General features: G+C 38.0%; 2 protein-coding genes across 2 annotated transcripts; both read left to right on the top strand.

The window, feature by feature from the left end:
- Window positions 1-1,326: 1,326 nt before the first annotated feature.
- LOC109124309 (uncharacterized) lies at window positions 1,327-4,124 on the top strand. Its single transcript, XM_019226406.1, has 5 exons — window positions 1,327-1,617; window positions 1,714-2,679; window positions 2,746-2,922; window positions 3,700-4,040; window positions 4,097-4,124. Exons 1-5 carry the CDS (start codon window positions 1,327-1,329, stop codon window positions 4,122-4,124), a joined length of 1,803 nt encoding a protein of 600 aa, XP_019081951.1.
- A 3,998-nt stretch (window positions 4,125-8,122) lies between these two features.
- Window positions 8,123-15,795, top strand: LOC100260306 (UDP-glycosyltransferase 83A1-like). Its single transcript, XM_002281135.5, has 4 exons — window positions 8,123-8,719; window positions 10,499-10,503; window positions 12,095-12,101; window positions 14,801-15,795. The coding sequence occupies exons 1-4, from the start codon at window positions 8,242-8,244 to the stop codon at window positions 15,682-15,684; spliced, it is 1,374 nt and encodes a 457-aa protein (XP_002281171.2). The 5' UTR covers window positions 8,123-8,241; the 3' UTR covers window positions 15,685-15,795.
- Window positions 15,796-15,964: the final 169 nt, after the last annotated feature.

Genomic DNA, 15,964 nt, shown 5'->3' with positions numbered 1-15,964 from the left:
CCTAATCACATAAATTATTAACCATAATAAATATTATATAACTTAAAATTAAAAATAATTTGAAGACATTTGCTTAATTAATTTAATGATTTAAATATAATTTAACTTAAACTCATCTTAAATCATTAAATATTATGTATTAGGTTTTATAAAATGTTTTACAATAATATTATAATTATATTTATAATCAATTATACTTATGAAAAAAACCTCTAAGATGTAACCATAATTTAAAATAATCATAGCAAAAATTAATACACTCAAATATTGCATTTGTAGTATCAGTGTATCACCAAATATTAGTTCATAATCAAAGAACCAAAATAAGTCCAACTATACTTTACTAAAATATCAAACCCATCATCACATCAAAGAAATATTATTTAAAAGGCCCATCTACAATATCCAATCGTAAAATATGTTAGAAGTTATTAATTTCTTTAGTTAGTATATTAGAATTATATACTATTTAGTTATTATACTTAATTACTATATTAAAATTATTTTCTTTCTTTTTACAAGTAAGAGTAAAATAGTCTTTATTTTATTTTATTAGGTTTATTTAAATTCTAATGATGTTGGAGTTATTTTTAAAAGAATTCATAATAAGAAATCCTAAATTTTGTCTTTCTCTCGATCTTTTTCTTTTTGAATCTTTTTTTGGATTTCAACTTGGTATGAGAGCAAAAATGATCTTTTAATGAGACTTTTGATAAGTGGCAATGGAGAGCCACAGAAGACACTTTATAAAGACAAAATATCAAGATAAGTGACAAAGGATATGAGATAATGTATGAAATAAAAATAATTTTGAGATAATGTGGAATAATATTTTTAATATCTTATTAGTTAAAAAAGTAAAAATAAATTTGAGAATTTTATTAATTTGTACAGGATAAATTAATATTGTGATACTGATGGAGTGATAGGACATCATAAATTTTATGAAATTAAAAATAAAAGTATTTGGTTGTGAAGCATGGTTGGATGGTCCAACCGTCCAAGCATGAAGAAGGAGGAGAGGGGGGGGGGGGGGGGGGGGGGTCCAAGATGGGTGGTTGTTGAGATATTATGATATATTCTAGGAAAGTAGTTGCTATTGTTTAGAATTGTTTCCTAAACTCACGACATTGAGATATTATGATATATTCTAGGAAAGTAGTTGCTATTGTTTAGGATTGTTTCCTAAACTCACGGTTTTCCCTTAATTAGGTTTGCTTGATGTACTATATATTTACGTGATGAATATCAATTGGGGCCAAGCTTTGACCCTTTAATCACACTTTACATGGTATCAGAGCACTGACATGCACACACAATAAAACAATGGCCGGCGACGATGAACAACCACCATTGCCGCCACCTAAAAGGGAGATGAATTCACCTTTTTTTCTCCGTACAGGAGACCGACCAGGCGACTTCATCACTCCCACTCGCTTACGCGGCGACAATTACGATGATTGGGCTTCCGATATTCAGTTGGCATTGGAGGCACGCCGCAAGTTCGAATTTTTGGAAGACACTATCACCGGACCACAACCTCCATATACCCAATCTGATTGGAACACCGTCAATGCAATGTTGGTTTCTTGGATTACAAACACAATCGATCCCGAGGTAAAGAGTACCCTATCTAAATTTCGTGATGCAAAACGCTTATGAGAGCATCTTAAGCAACGATATGCTATGGTTAATGGCCCAAGAATTCAACAGTTAAAGACTTCAATTGCTAAGTGTGAGCAACCGAAATCTATGTCTGTTACAACTTACTATAGCAAATTGAATGTATTATGGGAGGAATTATTTAAGCATGAATCGCTAATTTCTTGCACTTGTTGTTCGTCTTGTACTGCCGCATCATTGCACCAAGCAAGACGTGAACAAGGAAAATTACATGACTTCTTGATGGGACTCAACACTGATCTGTACGCTCAATTACGAACCAATATCCTTTCTCAAGATCCCTTGCCTTCGCTTGATCGAGCGTACCAACTGGTGATACAAGATGAGCGTGTGCGGCTCGCCAAGGCAGTCACAGAAGACAAGCCCGCAGAGGTCCTTGGCTTCGTTGTCCGTACAGGTGCTGGAAGAGGACGAGGAAAAACGGAGAGGCCTATGTGTAGCCACTGCAAGAAGACGGGGCATGAGACTTCAACTTGTTGGTCTCTCGTTGCTTGTCCTCACTGTCACAAGCATGGCCATGACAAAAATAATTGTTATGAAATAGTGGGTTATCCTGAGGGGTGGTTGGATCAAAACAAGGCTGATGGGGGTGCTGGACGTAGTCGTCAGCAGGCTGGTCGTGGGCGTGGTTCAGCTCGTGCTAACGCGGCAAGTAGCACAGTTGGAGCATCCTCTACTAAAAGTTCTACCGATCAACTCTTCACACCCGAACAATGGAAAGCTCTTGCGGGCTTAATTGGTAATGCTCAAGTTCCGGATAACAGGTTGAATGGTAAGTTTGACACGAAGTCATGGATCATTGACACCGGGGCAACTCATCACGTGACCGGTGATTTATCTTGGTTATTTGATACTATAGCGTTGTTTGAGTGTCCGGTTGGCCTTCCTAATGGTGAATCTGTTGTTGCGACCCAATCCGGTTCCGTTCGTTTGTCGAATACCATCACTCTTAAAAACGTTCTTTATGTGCCGAAACTCAATTGCAATTTACTTTCGGTTTCACAATTGACTGATGACTTACATTGTATTGTCCAATTTAACTCTTATATGTGTGCTATACAGGACCACACCAGGGAGCTGATTGGAACGGGAGTTAGGCGAGATGGACTTTACTACTTCGGTGGAGCTGAAGGTGATTCGGTACAACATGTTTCTGTCCACAACGCAGTATCCACTTTGGAGTTGTGGCACAAAAGGATGGGACATCCTTCAGAGAAAGTAGTGAAGTTACTTCCTCCAGTTAGCAATCTTAAGGGTAGTTTAAACAAAGCTTGTGAAATATGTTTTCGTGCTAAGCATCCTAGAGACAAATTTCCTTTAAGTGACAATAAGGCAACTAGAATTTTTGAGAAAATACATTGTGATTTGTGGGGCTCTTATAAACATGTCTCTTCTTGTGGAGCTCGTTATTTTTTAACTATTGTTGATGATTTCTCAAGAGCTGTGTGGATTTATTTGTTGGTCGATAAAACAGAAGTTTTTCGGATGTTTCTGTCCTTTATTGCAATGGTAGATTGACAATTTTCTCAAACAGTGAAAGTTGTTCAAAGTGATAATGGTACGGAATTTAAATGCCTACTTGACTATTTTTTTGCAACTGGCATTTTATTCCAAACTTCTTGTGTGGGAACTCCGCAACAAAATGGGAGGGTTGAGAGAAAACACAAGCATATTTTAAATGTGGGGAGGGCATTATGCTTTCAAGCAAATTTGCCTATTTATTTTTGGGGCGAAAGTGTTCTTGCCGCTGCTCATTTAATAAACCGCACTCCCTCTCCTTTGTTACACAATAAAACACCATTTGAAATCCTATTTGGCACCCCTCCTTCATATGCGGCAATTCACACCTTTGGTTGTCTTAGTTTTGCTCATGATAAAAAATCCAAAGGTGACAAATTTGCAAGTAGAAGTAGAAAATGTGTGTTTTTGGGTTACCCGTTTGGAAAGAAGGGGTGGAAGTTGTTTGATTTGGACACCAAGGAATTATTTGTTTCTCGTGATGTCAAGTTTTTTTAGGATGTTTTTCCGTTTGGTAACCCGGGTGCTGTGAATATTGTTCCGGAAAACATTGTGCCTACGGTAAATGTTGAAATTGATAGTGATTTTGCTGATTTTGTCGATGATGATGCTGATTTGCCTAACCCACAAGCCCAAACACAAAATCCCAACCTCATCCAACATGAACCCCAAGCCCACCAAGATCAGGTGCCCCATTTTGATGCTGATCTAGATCTGGGCTTGAGGGAGGGTGGGCCGGCCCACACCGAGGCTTCTTCAGCGCCTCTTTCACCTGGGCCGGAAGCTGTTCCCACTGTTGGGCTTGATTCACTTGGGCTTGACAATACAAGCAATGGGCAGTCTGCTCCTATGGGAAAGGGAATGAGGGATAAATTTCCTTCAGTTCTATTACGAGATTTTGTTACTCATACGGTGGTTGCTGAAAGTCCATTTCCCGCCACTCCGTCTCCACAGCATCCCTCAGGTACTCCTTATCCCATAGCACATTATATAAATTGTGACAATTTTTTTGTACATTATCGAAAGTTTCTTGCAGCTATTATTTCGAGCAATGATCCTAAGTCATTTAAAGAGGCTATGAAAGATGTCGGTTGGCAAAAGTCAATGCATAAGGAGATTCGGGCTTTGGAGGAAAATGGTACGTGGACTCTTGAACCTCTTCCAAAGGGTAAGCGTGCTTTGGGAAGTCAGTGGGTTTACAAAACCAAGTACTTCTCAAATGGTGATATTGAAAGGCTCAAATCCAGATTAGTAGTTTTGGGGAATCATCAAGAAGCCGGTATTGATTATCATGAGACATTTTCTCCAGTTGCCAAAATGACTACGGTGCGTGCTTTCTTGGCTATTGCGGCTTCGAAAAATTGGGAACTTCATCAGATGGATGTTCACAATGCCTTTTTGCATGGAGATCTTGAGGAGGAAGTGTATATGAAGCTACCCCCAGGATTTGAGCGTTCCGATCCGAACTTGGTTTGCAGGTTACGGAAATCACTTTATGGGTTGAAACAGGCTCCGAGATGTTGGTTTGCCAAGTTGGTCACGACTCTTAAAGGATATGGTTTCTTACAATCCTACTCTGATTATTCTCTTTTTACTTACACTAAGGGCAATGTTCAAATAAATGTGCTAGTGTATGTCGACGATCTTATTATCTCTGGGAATGATTCCGCTGCACTTAAGACCTTTAAAGCCTATCTCAGTGATTGTTTTAAGATGAAAGATCTTGGTGTTTTGAAGTATTTCCTCGGAATCGAGGTGGCCAGGAGTTCGGCTGGTTTGTTCTTGTGTCAACGCAAGTACACACTTGACATTGTATCGGAGGCCGGATTACTGGGAGCCAAGCCGTGTGGCTTCCCGATCGAGCAAAATCACAGATTAAGACTCGCAAATGGGGAGCTCTTGTCGAACCCTGAGTCCTATCGCAGATTAGTAGGTCGACTCATTTATCTGGCAGTGACCCGTCCAGATTTGGCCTACTCGGTTCATATATTATCTCAATTTATGCAGGAGCCTAGAATTGAGCATTGGGAGGCGGCTTTGAGAGTCGTTCGTTATTTGAAAGGTACTCCGGGTCAGGGTATCTTGTTACGTGCAGATAGTGATCTGTCCCTGCAGGGTTGGTGTGATTCTGATTGGGCAGCATGTCTAGTCACTAGACGCTCTTTGTCCGGATGGCTTGTGTTTCTTGGGCAATCTCCTATTTCTTGGAAGACAAAGAAGCAACACACAGTTTCCCACTCGTCTGCAGAAGCGGAATACCGAGCTATGGCAGCAGTTACTTGTGAGCTCAAATGGTTGAAGGGGTTGCTTCTGAGCTTGGGTGTGCACCACCCAAAGGCAATCAAGCTCTTTTGTGATAGTCAGTCAGCCCTTCATATGGCCAAAAATCCAGTATTTCATGAACGCACCAAACACATTGAGGTTGATTGTCACTTTGTTCGGGATGCGATAACAGATGGTTTGATTGCTCCGTCATATGTTCCTACTGTTACACAATTGGCGGATATTTTTACAAAGGCTCTTGGAAAGAAACAATTTGATTATCTTCTTGCCAAGTTGGGCATTTTTGAACCTCATGCTCCAACTTGAGGGAGGGTGTTGAGATATTATGATATATTCTAGGAAAGTAGTTGCTATTGTTTAGGATTGTTTCCTAAACTCACGGCATTGAGATATTATGATATATTCTAGGAAAGTAGTTGCTATTGTTTAGGATTGTTTCCTAAACTCACGGTTTTCCCTTAATTAGGTTTGCTTGATGTACTATATATTTACGTGATGAATATCAATTGGGGCCAAGCTTTGACCCTTTAATCACACTTTACAGTGGTGTTCGTTGAATTGCTTTAAAATTTATAGGGAAAGTTAGGTTTTGGGTTGTTGATGAATTTATACCCTGAAGAGTGGCGGCTGAAATACAGCTGCATCCTATTAAATCCCTCTCCACGGTGATTACTACTCAAAAAGTGCTATTTGATAGTCTATAATTAATCCTTTTAAACACTTTTGAGTAGTAGTTTAGGCCTTTTAACCCAATTGGCATGTTAAGGATCCTTTAAAGCAATTTTAATCACTTTGTGCAAGTTTTGGTGTTTTTGTTAGTATTTTGATCACCAAAGCAAGTCAAATATGAGGAGAGCTATGAGGAATCTTGGGCAAAGCTTAGAAGTCATTTGCCAAGAGTGAATCCGGATTGCAAGGAGAAAAAGCAAAGAGGATCAGTCATGGAGCATATTCTTGATGACAGTTGTAGCAGCCACTTTTGGGGCACTTCCTGAAGTCCAAATGATGTATGCTATATACCATTTCAAAGCTCAGGAAGTCAAAAATCCAATGCTTCAAACAGTGTGCAATTCGGAGTTGAAACGAAGAAGTTGCAGCCATTACAAGCCAATCACTCCGAGCTGAAGGGAACATTTTGCAAAGTGTTGCGAAATCACCCTTTTGTTGCGAAGTGATTTCGCAGCATTTTTGTACAGTAGAGTGTTTCTCCTTATGACGATGCCTGATTTATGCTGCGAGAGGGAAGCTAGGAACCTCAAGATGGAAGCCAACTTTGCAGCCTGGTGAAGATAGCTTGGTGTTGCGAAAATATTTCGCAGCCCTCTTGGGTGTCTGCGAAATTTCGCAGACACCATTTTTCTCCTGCGAGATGGTTCCTGAAGCCTCCCGATATTTGCTACCGACATTGGGAGATATTTTCTATTAGATTTTTGTTGTCTAAATCCCAAAATACTCTTTGTAAACCTCCAATTACAAGATTCCTTAGCTTTTAAGTTAGTAAAAAAGACTAAATATCTTTGTAATAATTAGTTATATATTATGTTGATATTTATACCTCTCGGGAACCTGTTCCAGAGGAGGAGTTCCTTCTGTAAGAGTTGGGAAGCAAGTAAAGTTCTTTTCTTTCTACTGCCTTACCTTCTCACTTTGTATTTTCATTTTATTTCTAAGTTATGAATTCTCTGAGGAGTTTTCCCCAGAGAATGAGTAACTAAACCTCTAATTCCTTGGAGCTAAGGTTGCCGGGGGAGGTTCCAAGTGCAAGAATGCAAAACTTTGTGGTTTTAGCTAGTAATGAAGAGGAAGTGAAATCCTTTAGTGATTTCAATGTTTTTAATTAACTTAAAACACCTTAGAGTCACCTGGGCCAACACTTGGTAAGGCAAGTGATTTCCAACCATGGAATTGCACTAGTTTACCTCTTGCGAGCCTCTGGGAGGTGACTTCAAGGTAGGATTTTCTGGAATTACCAACACTTGGTAAGCTTTTGGACTCCTAGGAGACATCCATTAGTTATCTCTTGCGAGTTTGTGAAGGGAAGTCCAAGGTTAAAGATCACCTTGAATGGTTGAGGCTTGGTGAGAGGCTGAAACCATTGCAAGTTATATCAGTGAGAGAATTAAAGTGAAATCTAATTGAAGGAGTCTCTATACATCACCGGTTAGAGAATTGACTATATGTTGAATCTCTAACGCGAGGAAATAAACCATCTGACCAGAGCCGTGTCTTTTGCATGAGGAACCACCCCAGTGAACCTAAATCTCCAAGGAATGCTTTTTTTCCTAAATTATTCCAAACTTCTGTTAAGTTAGTTAGTTTAAGTCTAAACCTTTACCAATCAAAGTTTGTGTTTTATTTCTTAAGCTAACCTTGAAATGAAACAAGACCAATTCACTTGGAATTGGTATCATTGATTGCTTGTTAATCATTCCCAGTGAACGATCCTAGAGCCACTATACTATAGTACCTTTTTATTTGCTACCCTAGTGTATGGTGTTATAGGTATAAATTTTGTTGATCACTCCCTCATCCAAGGAGCACCAGCTGAACACGAATCAGCTGAGACACCAATTGGGCATGAATCACACGGATGGAAACATGGAACATAATAGCCGCCTTATTTTTAGGCATGGTTTTCCTCTCGCTCTGACTCTCATAAATAGCATCATCATCATCACTAGTATTTTTAGGCATACTAGTGAAGCTTGGGATCAGAACAAAGAGAAGGGTGGAAGTGTTGGCAAGTTAGCAAGGACCATGGGCAGGCGACCTCATGTGCTGATTATACCTCTCCCAGCGCAAGGACATGTTGCTCCTCTTATGAAGCTTGCACACCGGATTTCTGATCATGGGATCAAGGTCACCTTTGTTAACTCTGACTTCATACATGCAAAACTGCTGGCTGCACTCCCACATGAGGCTGAGGCTCGGAGTGGGATAGGGCTAGCCTCTATCCCAGATGGTCTGGATCCAGGGGACGATCGGAAAGATCTACCCAAGTTAACAGAAAGCATTTCAAGAGTCATGCCGAGCCATTTGAAGGATTTGATTGAGAAAGTTAACCGCTCGAATGATGATGAGCAAATCATTTGTGTTGTTGCTGACATAACACTTGGGTGGTGGGCAATGGAGGTGGCAGAGAAGATGGGAATCCTGGGGGTCCCCTTTTTTCCTTCTGGACCAGAAATCTTGGCTTTGGCACTTCACATTCCCAAGCTAATTGAGGCAAGAATCTGTTGGAAATGAGTTTGAAAAAATAATAATTGAGCAACTTGGGGCTTAATTAAAAGTGTGACCCACACTCTGAAAATGTCGGGACCACGCACCAACGCGTTCTCCTCCGCGAGGAGTATAACGTGGTATATTTATTTGTTCAAATCCATTAAGTATTGAATGAGAAAATTGACTCCAAAGTCACCCACTTGAATGACTATTCCAAACAGGTACGTGTCTATTCCGAATAGGTTTATACCTATTCTAAATAGACACCAAGAAGTCTATAAATAGATTTTCTACCCCGGCATTAAATGATTCAATTAATTCCTGCATATTTCTCTCTCTCTTCTTTGCATCCTTTGTCAGTTCGAGTACAAAACACAAGTTGTGTTCGTGGTGTTCTACAGATTGAAGTGCTGCTTTTGTAGAACTGAATATCTGTTCTATCTTGGGAGACATTTATTCACTACCTTGAGCACCAGAGAGGGAATAAAATTGTCTTAAGGAAACAGTGTTGTCACTGGGCTCGGATTCATAGAATTAAAGTAAGTTCTGTAATTTCATTTATTTTATTTACATACTTATTTAATGTTTACTTAAAGTATAAACTGTAAAAAGATTTTACTTGCTAACAATCTTAAGACAACTTTATTAAATAAAAAAAAAACTTTTTGTAGTTTATACTTCAGTAAATATTATATTCTTAAGTTTCAAATCAGATTGTGTTTCTGCATTTGGAAACTTAAATATTCTATTCATCTATTATTTTTTTTTTAAATCAGAATTTTGTATTCTGAATTTTCTGCATTTCTGTTTTTGTAACAGAAATCAAATGGCATCTTCAAGCAATGTTCCTACAATGAATTTGACTCATGGAGAAAAACCAGAGAAATTCAATGGGAATGAGTTCAAACGTTGGCAACAAAAGATGCTCTTCTACCTCACCACATTGAACTTGGCAAGGTTCCTTCATGAAGAATGTCCCATACTTGAAGAAGGAGAAACCAACAAGGAAAAGGTTGCTGCCGTGGATGCATGGAAGCATTCTGATTTCTTATGCAGAAATTATGTGCTTAATGGCTTAGACAATACACTTTACAATGTGTATTGTTCACTCAAGACAGCAAAGGAACTATGGGATTCACTTGACAAGAAATACAAAACCGAGGATGCTGGCATGAAGAAATTCATAGTCGGCAAATTTCTTGATTTCAAAATGATCGATTCCAAAATAGTTATAAGTCAAGTTCAAGAACTGCAAGTAATTCTTCATGAAATCCATTCTAAAGGAATGAGTCTTAGTGACTCATTTCAAGTGGCTGCTGTGATTGAAAAATTACCACCACTATGGAAGGACTTCAAGAATTATCTCAAGCACAAACGCAAAGAGATGAATCTTGAAGAATTAATTGTGAGGTTAAGGATTGAGGAGGACAACCGAAAATCTGAAAAGAAGAGAAATAATTCAATGGAGGCTAAAGCCAATGTTATTGAACAAGGACCAAAAACTAACAAGAAACGAAAGCATGGTGATCAAAATCAGAATCAAGGATCAAATGCGGCGAAGAAATTCAAAGGCAAATGTTATAATTGTGGCAAAACTGGTCACAAGTCTAATGATTGCCGTAAGCCAAAGAAGGAAAAGAAACCCCAAGCAAATGTGACAGAATTTGATAAACTTTCAAATGATGTCTTCGAGATGAATCTTTCCGCTGTTGTATCCGAATGCAATATTGTAGGAAACACCAAGGAATGGTGGGTGGACACTGGGGCTACTCGTCACATATGTTCCAACAAGTGGATGTTTTCAACTTACAAACTCGTAGAGCAAAATGAAGAATTATTCATGGGTAACTCTTCTAGTTCCAAAGTTGAAGGCCGTGGGAAGGTGATTTTGAAAATGACTTCTGGCAAAGAACTCACTTTAAATGATGTGCTTCATATGCCAGACATTCGCAAGAACTTGGTTTCTGGATCTTTGCTTAGCAAAAATAGTTTCAAATTAGTGTTTGTGTCTGATAAGTTTGTACTTACAAAGAATGAGATGTTTGTAGGAAAGGGCTATCTTAGTGATGGGCTCTTTAAGATGAATGTAATGACTGTTGTACCTAAGTCTATTAATAATAATAAGATTGATTCTTCTGCTTACTTGCTTGAGTCTTCTAATATTTGGCATGGTAGATTAGGACATGTTAATTATGATACTCTACGTAGATTAATTCACTTAGATTATCTACCTAAATTTAATATTGATCCTAATCATAAATGTGAAACTTGTGTAGAATCTAAATTAACAAAAGTACCTTTTCATTCAGTTGAAAGAAGTACTGAACCTCTAGACTTAATTCACAGTGATATTTGTGATTTAAAGTTTGTGCAAACGAGAGGTGGGAAAAAGTATTTTATTACTTTTATCGATGATTGCACTAGATATTGTTATGTATATTTGCTTAAAAGCAAAGATGAGGCAATTGAAATGTTTAAACATTATAAAAATGAAGTTGAGAATCAACTTAGCAAAAAGATTAAGGCAATAAGAAGCGATAGAGGTGGTGAATATGAATCCCCTTTCGAGGAGTTCTGTTTAGAACATGGAATCATTCACCAAACTACCGCTCCATATTCTCCTCAATCTAATGGGATTGCTGAACGCAAAAATAGAACATTGAAAGAAATGATGAATGCTATGTTGTTAAGTTCTGGTTTACCCCAGAATTTGTGGGGGGAAGCTTTGCTTTCCGCCAATTATATTCTTAACAAAATGCCTCATAAGAAAACACTTAAAACACCTTATGATTTATGGAAAGGTCACAAGCCTTGCTATAAATATCTAAAAGTGTGGGGGTGTTTGGCAAAGGTGGGGGTTCTTAAACCTAAAAAGGTTAAAATAGGACCTAAAACCATTGATTGTATATTCATTGGTTATGCTAATAATAGTAGTGCATATCGTTTTCTTGTTTATAAGTCCGAGATTCCTGATGTGCATGTTAATACAATTATACAATCAAGGAATGCTACATTCTTTGAAACTATTTTTCCATATAACAAGTCATCTGAAACAAGTACACAAAAGAGGACTCATGATATTACTTTTGGTAATAATCAATTAGAAGTAAATCAAGAATCAAAAGAAAAACAAGTTGACGAAGAACCTAGACATGGAAAAAGGGCAAGAAAGTCAACTTCGTTTGGCCCAGATTTTCTAACATATTTGTTAGAAAATGATCCTCAAACGTTCAAAGAAGCTATGTCCTCCCCTGAAGCTTCATATTGGAAAGAAGCAATTAATAGTGAAATTGAATCTATTCTGCAAAACCATACTTGGGAACTAGTGGCTCTTCCACCAGGTACCAAAACATTGGGATGTAAGTGGATTTTCAAAAAGAAAATGAAGGCAGATGGTTCAATTGATAAATACAAAGCAAGACTTGTTGCCAAAGGGTACAAGCAAAGGGAAGGATTGGATTATTTTGACACTTATTCACCAGTTAGCCGAATAACTTCTATCCGTATGTTAATTGCTATAGCAGCAATAAACAATCTTGAAATACATCAAATGGATGTTAAAACGGAATTTTTGAACGGTGAATTAGATGAAGAAATATATATGGATCAACCTGAAGGGTTTATAGCTCTTGGACAAGAGAGGAAAGTGTGTAAGCTTGTTAAATCCTTATATGGATTAAAGCAAGCACCTAAACAATGGCATGAGAAATTTGACAATGCAATGATATCAAATGGATTCAAAATTAATGAATGTGATAAATGCGTTTATGTCAAAAACACTCAAAAAGGATATGTCATTGTATGTCTATATGTTGATGACATGTTAATTATTGGTAGTGATACTAATATGATAAAAATGACTAAACAAATGCTATCCAGTAGATTTGATATGAAAGATCTAGGTGTGGCAGATATAATTTTGGGAATTAAGGTCTCAAAAACTTCTGATGGTCTTATACTTTCTCAATCTCATTACATTGAGAAAATACTTGAGAAATTCAAGAAGTACGATATAAGACCAAAGAAGACACCTATGGATGTAAATCTTCATCTTTTTAAGAATACTGGCATAGGAAAATCTCAATTAGAATATTCTCGTATAATTGGCAGTCTAATGTATGTGATGAACTGCACTCGACCTGATATAGCATACTCCGTTAGTAAGCTAAGTCGATTTACGAGTAATCCCGGAGAAAATCATTGGAAATCAATAATACGAGTTTTGGGATACCTTAAATATACTCAAAATTATGGACTGCATTTCACAAGATATCCAGCTGTACTTGAAGGATACAGCGATGCTAATTGGATATCTGACTCAAAAGACTCAAAATCCACAAGTGGATATGTGTTTACACTTGGAGGTGCAACCGTGTCTTGGAAATCCTCAAAACAAACTTGTATAGCTCGATCTACAATGGAATCAGAATTCATTGCAATAGATAAAGCTGGAGAAGAAGCCGAATGGCTACGAAATTTCTTAGAGGATATTCCAAATTGGTCAAAACTTGTGCCTGCTATTTGCATCCATTGTGATAGCCAATCAGCAATTGGAAGAGCACAGAGTCATAACTATAACGGTAAGTCACGTCACATACGACGTCGACATAATACCGTTAGGCAATTGCTCTCAAATGGAATTATCTCAATTGACTACGTAAGGTCAAAAGATAATATTGCAGATCCGCTTACAAAAGGTTTAACTAGAGAGCAAGTAGAAAGTTCATCAAAGGGAATGGGTCTAAAGCCTATGAAATAAACCAAGGGTCATCATAGTGGCAACCCAACCTAGCTGACAGGAGATCCCAAGATCTAGGTTCAAAGGGCAAACCGAACTATGTAGAACTCAGAACGCACTGTGGAGATACTTACTCCAAACCATTCCTATGATGAGACAGTGCATATCTGCCGCGAGAATCAGGATAAGATACGATTTTAATGATTTCTATAGCTTATGAAATTGTGTCATAAGTGGGATATTGCAGGATATTCTTAATAGAAATCACCTACGTGAGTAAGAAGGGGGCCACTTCTATGAGAATTATGAAAGGCTAAATTCTCTAACATACTCACGGAACCAAGAGGTGTTCAAGGCCAAAATGAACACAAACGTGAGAACCAACTGTGTTAGAAATGGTACTGTGTGATTCTATTGTCTTGGTTTACACCAACGACTGGCAATTCAAAGACAACGTCTATTGACTGGCCAAGTAAATCCGATAGTCTTCACTAGGGCAAGTTCAAGACCAATGGTCACTTAGTCTGAAGCAGTAACTTTTCATTTGTACTCGAACTAGTGTCTGCGTATTCATTTTGCATGTTGTAAAGCCAATTTTACATTCATGTGGGGGATTGTTGGAAATGAGTTTGAAAAAAATAATAATTGAGCAACTTGGGGCTTAATTAAAAGTGTGACCCACACTCTGAAAATGTCGGGACCACACACCAACGCGTTCTCTTCCGCGAGGAGTATAACGTGGTATATTTATTTGTTCAAATCCATTAAGTATTGAATGAGAAAATTGACTCCAAAGTCACCCACTTGAATGACTATTCCAAACAGGTACGTGTCTATTCCGAATAGGTTTATACCTATTCTAAATAGACACCAAGAAGTCTATAAATAGATTTTCTACCCCGGCATTAAATGATTCAATTAATTCCTGCATATTTCTCTCTCTCTTCTTTGCATCCTTTGTCAGTTCGAGTACAAAACACAAGTTGTGTTCGTGGTGTTCTACAGATTGAAGTGCTGCTTTTGTAGAACTGAATATCCGTTCTATCTTGGGAGACATTTATTCACTACCTTGAGCACCAGAGAGGGAATAAAATTGTCTTAAGGAAACAGTGTTGTCATTGGGCTCGGATTCATAGAATTAAAGTAAGTTCTGTAATTTCATTTATTTTATTTACATACTTATTTAATGTTTACTTAAAGTATAAACTGTAAAAAGATTTTACTTGCTAACAGAATCATACATAGCACTAACGGTATTAAGGCTTCAACTTTTTCTAAAATTAATTTGTTGTTGATACCAGGGAAGTATTGAGAAATTTCTTTGTTTTGATGGAAATAATTCAAATATCTCTGCAGGATCTCCTCTGAATGACGAGTTGATCTGCCTGTCAAAGGATATCCCAGTCTTTAGCAGCAACAGATTGCCCTGGTGCTGCCCAATTGATCCAAAGATACAAGAGACCATTTTCCGAACTCTTCTCATAATTATTCAAAAAATGGATTTTTCCAAGTGGCTTCTCAGCAACTTTGTTTATGAACTTGACTCATCTGCCTGTGAGTTGATTCCTAACATATTATCAATAGGTCCATTACTTGCAAGTCATCATCTGGGTCATTATGCTGGAAACTTTTGGCCTGAGGATTCGACCTGCATAGGCTGGCTCGATAAACAACCTGCTGGCTCAGTCATTTATGTTGCCTTTGGCAGCTTAGCAATCTTCAACCAGCGCCAATTCAATGAACTAGCACTTGGTCTCGAACTTGTAGGCCGGCCATTTTTATGGGTTGTCCGATCAGACTTCACCGATGGATCAGTTGCTGAATACCCTGATGGTTTCATTGAGAGAGTAGCTGACCATGGAAAGATTGTATCATGGGCACCCCAAGAAGAGGTTTTAGCTCACCCTTCTGTTGCATGTTTCTTTTCCCATTGTGGTTGGAACTCAACCATGGACAGCATAAGCATGGGAGTTCCCTTCCTATGTTGGCCCTACTTCGCAGATCAATTCCATAACCAGAGTTACATATGCAAAAAATGGAAGGTGGGCTTGGGGTTGAACCCAGATGAAAAGGGATTCATATCAAGGCATGGGATTAAGATGAAGATTGAAAAGTTGGTCTCTGATGATGGTATAAAAGCAAATGCAAAGAAGTTGAAGGAAATGGCTAGAAAGAGTGTAAGCGAAGGCGGATCTTCTTACAAGAATTTCAAAACCTTTATTGAAGCGATGAAACAATGAAGATGCTTCCCAATGTTGCCACATTCAAATGTGTGAAACTATTCTCTCAATAAAAGCAAATGCATTCATGTTGTGTATGCATGTGCAGAGGTTGGTATGTGATTTTAGTGTTAGGAAGTGTCCCAAATTCCTAATTAGTATAGATTCCTTTTTTTGTAAAGAATATTATATAGAATATTTCTAGGTGGATATATTATTGTAATATTAGACTTCCTTATAGAATAAGGAAGGTTGTTGGAAATATCTCTATAAATATTCTAGGTCATGAGGGGAAAAAGTT

This window comes from Vitis vinifera, chromosome 17, assembly GCF_030704535.1.
Source record: "Vitis vinifera cultivar Pinot Noir 40024 chromosome 17, ASM3070453v1".
NCBI classification, from domain to species: domain Eukaryota; kingdom Viridiplantae; phylum Streptophyta; class Magnoliopsida; order Vitales; family Vitaceae; genus Vitis; species Vitis vinifera.
This window is presented reverse-complemented; position numbering and strand designations above follow the sequence as displayed.